Raw genomic sequence first — 10,000 nt, 5'->3', positions numbered from 1 at the left:
TGTGTGTACACGTGCGTGTGTGTGTACACGCGCATGTGTCTGTGTGTCTGTGTGTACACGCGTGTGTCTGTGTGTCTGTGTGTACACGCGCGTGTGTGTTCTTACGTGTGTACGTGTGCGTGCATGTTTGTCTGCGCCTACGTGTGTACGTGTGTGTGTACACGTGTGTGTATGTGTGTACGTGTGTACATGTGTGTGTGTGTACGTGTGTGTGTACATGTGTACATGTTTGTGTGTGTACGTGTGTGTGTGTACGTGTATACACTTGTGTGTGTGTACGCGTGTGTTTGTGTGTACGTGTGTACGTGTTTGTGTGTGTGTACGTGTGTGTGTCCGTGTGTGTACACGCGTGTGTGTGTGTACACGCGTGTGTACGTGTGTGTGTACGTGTGTGTGTACGTGTGTGTACGTGTGTGTACGTGTGTATATACGTGTGTGTACATGTGTGTACGTGTGTGTACGTGTACGTGTGTGTGTACGTGTGTGTGTACGTGTGTGTACGTGTATATACGTGTGTGTACGTGTGTGTGTACGTGTGTGTGTACGTGTGTGTGTACATGTGTGTGTGTGTACATGTGTGTGTGTGTACGTGTGTGTGTGTGTACGTGTGTGTGTGTGTACGTGTGTGTGTGTACATGTGTGTGTGTGTACGTGTGTGTGTGTGTACGTGTGTGTACGTGTGTGTGTGTACTCCTAACCCATTCTCCACCTTTCTCACCTCCACTAATAATTCGCTTTCCCCGCCGCGCTCGCCACTAAACACAACAACAATTCACAACAACAACAACCACAACAATTCACAACAACAACAACAATTCACAACAACAACAATTCACAACAACAACAACAATTCACAACAACAACAACCACAACCACCGTCCACCACCACTGTAACACAACCAATGTCTACATTAAAATAAAATAACAACAACGCTACACAACAAAATACATAAATACACACACACACGCACAATCACCGATTAATAATAACGATAATTAATAATTAATATTTTTATTATAAAAAATATTATTATTAATATTTTCAACATTATTCCTAATAATAATTATTAATAATAATTCATTTTTATTAATTTCATTAATAATAATGTTTTAACAATAATGACAAATTCTTAATAATATTACCAATATTATTACTACTACTAATTATTACAATTTATTATTATTATTAATCGCGTTTGTATGAATATTATTATAATAATTATTATTATTATTAACGATAATTTCTAATGATGACGAAACATTAATTTCTTTTATCACGTTGACAACGTAACTAAATAATTATCACAATCCTCCACCCACCCACCTACCCCCTCCACCCACCACGCATTCTCAATCCCGCTCTTGACACCGCCGCAGCCGGCCCCGGCGCCCCCTCGGGCACGGCTCCGGACGCCCCCGGCCGCCCTGCTCGGGGTCCTCGCGTTGCTCCTCCCCCTCCTGCTGCTGCGAGGGGGCGTGGCCTGCGGGCTAATCCTGCTCCACTGCCTGACGATGTTTGCCCTTCCGCTTGTTAACCGTCTCCCGTGCGCGCTGTGCTCGCTCCGCTGGTGCGCTTGCTTCCTCCTCCTCCTCCTCCTCTTCCTCCTCCTCCTCGTCGTCCTCCTCCTCGTCGTCCGCCGCTGTCATCGTCATCGTCACGGTCGTGGTCCCTGGGATCTCCCGGCGACGCAGGGAGTGACGCTCACGGAGCTCCACGAGGCCGAGCGGGCGCTGGACGGCAGGGATGGGAGGAGGTCGCGGGACGACGTGGATGAAGCGGTGAGGGGGGTGGGGGGGGTGGGGGTGGAGTGGGGGGGGGGGGGAGGAGTGGGGGGGGGGAGGGGGGGGGGGAGGGGGGGGTGGAGTGGGGGGGGGAGGGGGGGTGGAGGAGGGGAAGGTGGTGGGTGGGGGGGGATACCGTGGGGGGTGGTGGGTGGGTGGATGGGTGGTGGTGGGTGGTAGGTGGGTGGGGGGGGTGGAGGAGGTGGTGGGTAGGTGGGGGGGGGGGGGGTAGAGGGGGAGGAGGGGAAGGTGGTGGGTGGGGGGAGGGAGTGGGGGTTAGTGGGTGGGTGGATGGATGGGTGGTGGTGGGTGGTAGGTGGGTGGGGGAGGTGGAGGAGGTGGTGGGTAGGTGGGGGGGGGGGTAGAGGGGGAGGAGGGGAAGGTGGTGGGTGGGGGGGAGAGAGTGGGGGTTGGTGGGTGGGTGGATGGATGGATGGGTGGTGGTGGGTGGTAGGTGGGTGGGGGAGGTGGAGGAGGTGGTGGGTAGGGGGGGGCAGGTAGAGGGGGAGGAGGGAAGGTAGTGGGTGGGGGGGGGAGGGCGTGGGGGGTGGTGGGTGGGTGGATGGTTGGTGGTGGGTGGTAGGTGGGTGGGGGGAGGTGGAGGAGGTGGTGGGTAGGTGGGGGGGGGTAGAGGGGGAGGAGGGGAAGGTAGTGGGTGGGGGGGGAGGGCGTGGGGGTGGGTAGGTGGGGGAGGTGGAGGAGGTGGTGGGTGGTAGGTGGGTGGGGGGGGGTGGAGGAGGTGGTGTGTAGGTGGGGGGGGGGTAGAGGGGGAGGAGGGGAAGGTGGTGGGTGGGGGGGAGGGAGTGGGGGTTAGTGGGTGGGTGGATGGATGGGTGGTGGTGGGTGGTGGTGGGTGGTAGGTGGGTGGGGGAGGTGGTGGGTAGGTGGGTAGGTGGGGGGTGGGTAGAGGGGGAGGAGGGGAAGGTGGTGGGTGGGTGGGGAGGGCGTGGGGGTTAGTGGGTGGGTGGATGGATGGGTGGTGGTGGGTGGTAGGTGGGTGGAGGAGGTGGTGGGTAGGTGGGGGGGGGGGCAGAGGGGGAGGAGTGGGAGGGTGGGTGGGTGGAGGAGTGTCTGTCAGCGTCTGTGTGTGTGTCTGTCCGCAAGCTTATTAATTACATTCAGTCGACGTGGTTTCGTGGTAGTTAATTGAAGTTGGAGGGGTCACCAGCCCCTCGTACCCGTCCAGAGCCCCCTTTAGCCCCTGTGGTGGTCACAGACGCCATGAGGGGAGGAGCCAATCGGAATTGGCCCTCCCCCCACGGCACTGTGCACGACAGAGTTGCCCGTCCGGCACCACGAGGTGGTAGGGGGTTGTTTTGCCGCCTGTGACGTCTCCCGGCCAATCCCCATTCGGCAGAGCCAGGAGACTGCATCTTTGCCACTGCGTGTGGCCACGTGGAATGTTCGAACGCTCACTGCGGGGGAGAGGCTGCCACTCCTCTGTCGGGAGCTGGACCGGTACCGCCTGGATCTCTGCGGCATTCAGGAGGTCCGGTGGACCGGCTCTGGCTCCTGCCACCATGAGCGGTGGACAGTCCTCTACTCGGGGCAGCAGACTGCCAAACAACTGGGTGTGGCTCTTCTTCTGAACAAAGAATGAAGGGGGCGTGGGAGCGTGGCGGTGAGGTGTGGGAAGCTGTAAGCCCCAGGCTACTTTGGGCTCGCCTTCCCATCAACCGGAGGCAAGGAGTGGTGGTCGTGGTTACTTATGCCCCCTCCGAAGACAAACATCCGTGGAGGGATGCAGGCAAAGCCGATGAGTCAGATGCCTTCTATGACCTCCTGTCACAGGTGCTGGCTAAAGTGGCCCCTCGGGATAGAGTCATCTTGTTGGGTGACTTCAATGCCCGAGTTGGTCATGATGCTGGCACCTGGACTGGAGTGATTAGAAGGCATGGGCCAGATCAGCTCAATAATAACGGCAGGAGGCTGCTAGATTTTTGTGCAGCCCATGGGATTGTAATTACGAACACGCTGTTCCGGCATCGGCGCATCCACACAACATCATGGATGCATGCCGGGTCCAAGCAAGAACATCTGCTGGACTACATAGTGACGGACCAGCGGATGCGGGCCCATGTCCTTGACACCAGGACCTACCGTGGAGCTGATCTGCCCACTGTAAGATGCGCCTGCCATTCTTCCACTCCGGTGGTGGGTGTACACCCAGGACCCCATTCCAACCTAAAGTGGCCTGGTCTCAGTTATCTGATGAAAGTTGCAAGCGAGAATTTCATCATCGCTTGCGGCTGGGGTTGGCATCGTCCCCCACTCCTCCTGATGTCGAGGGGAAATGGGCGAGGTTTAGGACTGTGACTCATGCAGCTGCAATGGCTGCTTTGGGTACACGGTCAGGACCTCCCCAGAGACCCTGACTGACAGAGGAGGTGTTCAAGCTGGCTGAGAAAAGGCGACAGGCCCACTGTCATCGGCTACAGATTCCCACGTCGGAGAATGAGGAGGCTTACCGCAGCCTTCGCTCGGAGGCGCTGCAAGGATGGGTGGTGGTCGCGGGATGCTGAGGAGATGGAGTCTGCATCAGTGGCCCGCGATCACAAATTTCTCTTTAATTCCATAAAAAAGTAACCTGCAGCGCCACACCTATTACCATCGTTAGGGGAAGCAACGGTGATCCAATCTCCGACCCCCAGGAACAGATTTGCTGATTTGCTGAGCATTTCTGTGAGGTCCTGGGGGAGGGGGACATCCCTCAGCATGGATAACAAGATATAGTAATAGGTTTTACGCTTTTAACTGGATAACAACTTGGGACAAAGTGAGGATGACCCTGCCGAGGCTGCGGTGCCTCAAAGATTGGAGGAGGAAGTCACCCCCTGTGAGTGGCTGGCTGAGGTGCCATCTGTTGAGGAAGTACTGAAGGCGATCCGGAGTCTGAGACCAGGAAAGGCAGCGGGCAGAGATGATCCCCCAAGCGAAACGGTGAGGGAGGGTGGCGTTTGTGCACAGACTGTCCTATATGACATCATAACAACAGTCTGGACCACTGGACGGGTTCCGCAGGATTGGAAGGATGCCCTGGTGGTCCCCCTTTTTAAGAAGGGGGACCGCACAGACTGTAACAACTACAGGGGCATCTCACTCCTCAGTGTGCCGGGAAAGGTCCTCCAAGGATTATTCAGCATCGCCTTGCCAGGCACGCTGAGGAGAGGCTTGCGGAGCCCCAATGCGGTTTCAGGAAAGGGCGGTCCTGCACAGATGCCATATTTTCTGTCCGTCTGCTACAGCAGAGGTGTAGGGAATTCCAACAAGACCTAAAATCTCTGCTTTATTGACCTGGTCAAGGCCTATGATACCATCAGTAGGCCTGGGCTCTGGGTTGTTCTTCGTGCTTTCGGTGTCCCTGACCCTCTGCTCAGGATCATTTTGGACCTTCATGATGGTAAGCGGGCCCGGGTAAAACTACGTGGCCGGGAGTCGGAGCCATTCGCTTGTACATCTTGGGGTGTGACAGGGATGTCCTCTGGCTCCCACATTATTTAACATCTATTTTGACCACGTAGTTCGTGAAGCCTTCAATAGCTGTACCGGGGGAATTTCCATTTGGTACAGATACAATGGGAGGCTGATCGATGCCCGGGTGCGGTCAAGGGATGGCTCCCTATTGGTCAACCGCGTTATGTATGCTGATGATTTGGTAATAGCTGCTCAGTCAGAGGAGGAGTTGGAGACGCTGCTGCTGAGACTGGAGCGTGCCACTAAGAGGTGGGGCCTTACCATCAGCCCCACCAACACTAAGCACCTGCCTGGGTATTTTGTACCATCGGACACTCCACCCCCACAACTCCCAATCAGTGATGGGGCAGTTGTGGAGAGAGTGGAGAGTTTCCCATACCTGGGCAGTGTGCTTATGACCGGCTTCAGTTTAACAGCAGAGGTCTCACTCCGAATCAGTCGAGCGGCAATATCTTTTCATCGGTTACGTAACGCTGTGTGGAAGCTACCTGGTCTGTCGCTCAGCACTAAGCTTCAGGTCTTCTCGGCCACGGTCATTCCCTCCCTTCTCTACGCTTGCGAAACGTGGACCCCCCTAATGGAGCATCTTCGCCGGTTACAAAACATTTAGGCTGGTCTGCCTACGATCTATCCTGGGTTTAACCAGGCTGGATTGGGTGAGGTGCTCACAAATCCTTGAAAGATCTGGGCAGGGTCCCATCGGTGAGCTCCTCCGGCAGGCAAGGCTGCGTTGGCCGGGTCATGTAGCCCACATGCTTAGCCACCGCATTCTTAAACAGGCTTTGTTCGGCCGGATCGAGGGGGCTAAACGGGCGCGGCATGGGCTAGAGAAGAGATGGAGTGACGTGGTACAGGAGGACGTGGAGCTGAGTGGACTTGCCGATGACCGGTACCAGCGGTGTCAAGATCGGCCTCTGTGGAGGAGGCTCGTGAAGGACGCTGCTGGGCAGTTGGAGGCAGTCGCCCTCCAACAACAACGGAGGGCAGAGGAGCGACGCTCACAACAGCGAGCGGAGCGCCGGGTGGCTAAAGCACAGCAGGTTGGCACAGTAGGGGGCACAGGTGGTGCATCAGCCAGTCATCTCAGTCAGTCGACCCGTGGCACCTGCTGGGTCTGCCCAGTGACCTCCTGCCAGCGGGCGTTCGACACTTCACGTGGCCTCAGGGTGCACATAGCCTGGCACAAGCGTCGTGGTGACGTCACCGCCACTTAGTGGCGAATGGCGGTTGTTGTTGTTGTTGTGTATTTATGTATCTTGTTGTGTACCCCACCCCCGTCCCGTGTGGCACCATCAGCATCATCAGCACCATCAGCAGCATCATCAGCATCATCATCAGCAGGAGAGGGACAGTGCAGAGGCGTTCACGGGGGTCGTTTCGGCCACGCTGCTCCCGCAGACGGGGAGACAGCGGCACGGTGAGACAACACACACAGACAGACACACACACTGACACACACAGACAGACACACACACACACACACACAGACACACACACACAGACACACACACACAGACACACACACACACAGACACACACACTGACACACACACACAGACACACACACACAGACACACACACACACAGACACACACACAGATAGACACACAAACACACACACACACACAGACAGACACACAGACACACACACAGACACACACACACACAGACACACACACACACAGACACACACAGACACACAGACACAGAACACACAGACACACACACAGACACACACACACACAGACAGACACACAGACACACACACAGACACACACACACACACAGACACAGACACACACAGACACACACACACAGACACACACACTGACACACACAGACACAGATACACACAGACCCACACACACACAGACACAGACACGACACACACACACACAGATACACACACTGACACACACACAGACACACAGACACACACACACACAGATACACACACAAAGACACAGACATACAGACGCACACACTGACACACACACAGACACACAGACACACACACACAGATACACACACAAAGACACAGACATACAGACACACACAGACACACACACAGATACACAGACACACACAGATAGACACGCACACAAACACACACACAGACACACACAGACACACACAGACACACGCAGTAAGACACGCGCATACACACACGCAGATGGACACATGCACACAGACACACAGGCACAGATAGACACGCACAGACAGACACACATACAGACACACACAGACACACATACAGACACACACACAGACACACACACACAGACACACACAGACACACACACACACAGACACACACACACAGACAGACACACACACACACAGACACACACACACACGCACATTCACACACGCAGATGGACACACGCACACAGACACACAGACACAGATAGACACGCACAGACAGACACACATACAGACACACATACAGACACACACAGATAGACACACGCACACACAGAGACACAGACACATCTTGCGTGTATGAATGTGATGATGATGATGATGGTGCGTGTGTGATGATGATGGTGATGATGGTGATGATGATGGTGATGATGATGGTGATGATGATGGTGATGATGATGGTGATGATGATGGTGATGATGATGGTGATAATGGTGTGCGTGTTTGCAGGAGAGGGGAGTGAATCAAGTTCCTGGCAACTCCAATGATACTCAGATTCCTCACGTGAGTACATCGCACACAAAGACAAAGATCCCCCGTGTAGCCTCTAACAGACTGTAGGGGCAAGTGCCGTTAGCTAGCACCTCACACACAGACACAGACAAAGATCCCCCGTGTAGCCTCTAAGTGACTGCAGGGGCAAGTGCTGTTAGCTAGCACCTCACACACAGACACAGACAAAGATCCCCCGTGTAGCCTCTAACAGACTGCAGGGGCAAGTGCTGTTAGCTAGCACCTCACACACAGACACAGACAAAGATCCCCCGTGTAGCCTCTAACAGACTGCAGGGGCAAGTGCTGTTAGCCAACACCTCACACACAGACACAGACAAAGATCCCCCGTGTAGCCTCTAACAGACTGCAGGGGCAAGTGCTGTTAGCTAGCACCTCACACGGTACACGAGGGGGTGGGTGACCAGCACCACGCCCGACCGCCTTTGTCTCCCTATTGGCGATGTTTACTACACACCGCTCCAGGTACTCATTTGAGGCTGAGTCGACCTAGGGTTCGTAGCGCTAACCACTGCACGTCCACTGTGGGGAGCGGTAGTGTAGTGGTTAGCGCTACGCTACGCTATGAACCTGGCGACCCGGGTTCGATTCCCGCTCACGGCCAGCACCGGTGACGATTATCTGAACCGATCCCGGGCCTCCCCTAGGTCGACTCAGCCTCAACTGAGTAGCTGGTGTAGCGGTGTGTAGTAAACATCGCCACTGGGGAGACAAAGGCGGTCGGGCGTGGTGCTGGCCACCCACCCCCTCGTGTACAGTTCCGGCCTTCATAGGTGGTGCTCGCTAACAGCACTTGCCCCTACAGTCTGTTAAGGCTATATGGGGGATCTTTGTCACTCCCCACACACACACAGACACACAGACACACACACAGACACACACACAGACACACATACACAGACACATGCACACACACAGACATACACACAGACACACACGCAGACACACACACAGAGAGACACACGCACAGAGACACACACAGAGACACACGCAGACACACACGCAGATACACACACAGACACACACACAGACACACACACAAGACAGACACAAAGATCCCCCGTGTAGCCTTAACAGACTGTAGGGGCAAGTGCTGTTAGCGAGCACCTATGAAGGCCGGAACGGTACACGAGGGGGTGGGTGGCCAGCACCACGCCCGACCGCCTTTGTCTCTCTAGTGGCGATGTTTACACACCGCACCAGGTACTCATTTGAGGCTGAGTCGACCTAGGGGAGGCCTGGGACCGGTTCAGATAATCGTCACTGGTGTTGGCCGTGAGCGGGAATCGAACCCGGGTCGCCAGGTTCATAGCGCAGCGTAGCGCTAACCACTACACTACCGCTCCCCACACACACACACGGACACACACACACACTGACACACACACACTGATACACACACACAGACACACAGACACACACACACAGACAAACACACAGACACACACATACTGACACACAAACACACACACAGACACACAGACACACACACACACAGACACAGACACACAGACAGACACTGACACACAGACAGACACTCACACACAGACACACACACAGACACACACACTGACACACAAACACACACACAGACACACACACACAGACACACACACACAGACACACACACAGACACACAGACAGACACTGACACACAGACACAACCACAGACACACACACAGACACACACACACACAGACACACACACAGACACACACACACAGACACACACACACACAGACACACACACAGACACACACACACAGACACACACACACAGACACACACACACACAGACACACACACAGACACACACACACAGACAACACACACACACAGACACACACACAGACACACACACACAGACACACACAACACACAGACACACACACAGACACACACACACAGACACACACACACAGACACACACACACACAGACACACACACAGACACACACATAAACACACACACACAGACACACACACAGACACACACACAGACACAGACACACACACACACACAGACACA

At 54.8% G+C, this 10,000-nt stretch overlaps 1 protein-coding gene and 1 long non-coding RNA gene across 4 annotated transcripts in view; both read left to right on the top strand.

Annotated features, from left to right (window-relative positions):
* The window catches only part of LOC142908327 (uncharacterized), an 18,828-nt gene extending 11,896 nt beyond the window's left edge, over positions 1–6,932 (top strand). Inside the window, exons 3-4 of one of the 3 annotated variants that reach the window (XR_012931692.1) lie at positions 1,693–1,779; positions 6,553–6,932. Coding sequence is in view for 1 of the 3 variants with exons in the window: in XM_076058874.1 (XP_075914989.1) it covers positions 1,693–1,779; positions 6,553–6,708 (243 nt within the window). In the remaining 2 variants the exon portion in view is untranslated. The other 2 variants (XM_076058874.1, XR_012931691.1) reach the window with 2 other exon arrangements.
* Positions 6,933–7,869: 937 nt separating this feature from the next.
* The window catches only part of LOC142908328 (uncharacterized), a 65,280-nt gene continuing 63,149 nt past the window's right edge, over positions 7,870–10,000 (top strand). The window contains exon 1 of the long non-coding RNA XR_012931693.1: positions 7,870–7,962. This is a non-coding gene — a long non-coding RNA (uncharacterized LOC142908328). The remainder of the gene's footprint in view (positions 7,963–10,000) is intronic.

This window comes from Petromyzon marinus (assembly GCF_048934315.1).
Source record: "Petromyzon marinus isolate PM22_M1 ecotype Great Lakes invasive population chromosome 80 unlocalized genomic scaffold, UKy_Petmar_22M1.pri1.0 chr80_unloc.1, whole genome shotgun sequence".
In the NCBI taxonomy this organism is placed as follows: domain Eukaryota; kingdom Metazoa; phylum Chordata; class Hyperoartia; order Petromyzontiformes; family Petromyzontidae; genus Petromyzon; species Petromyzon marinus.
Note: the sequence above shows the minus strand (reverse complement) of the source record. Positions and strands in the feature narration are given on the sequence as shown.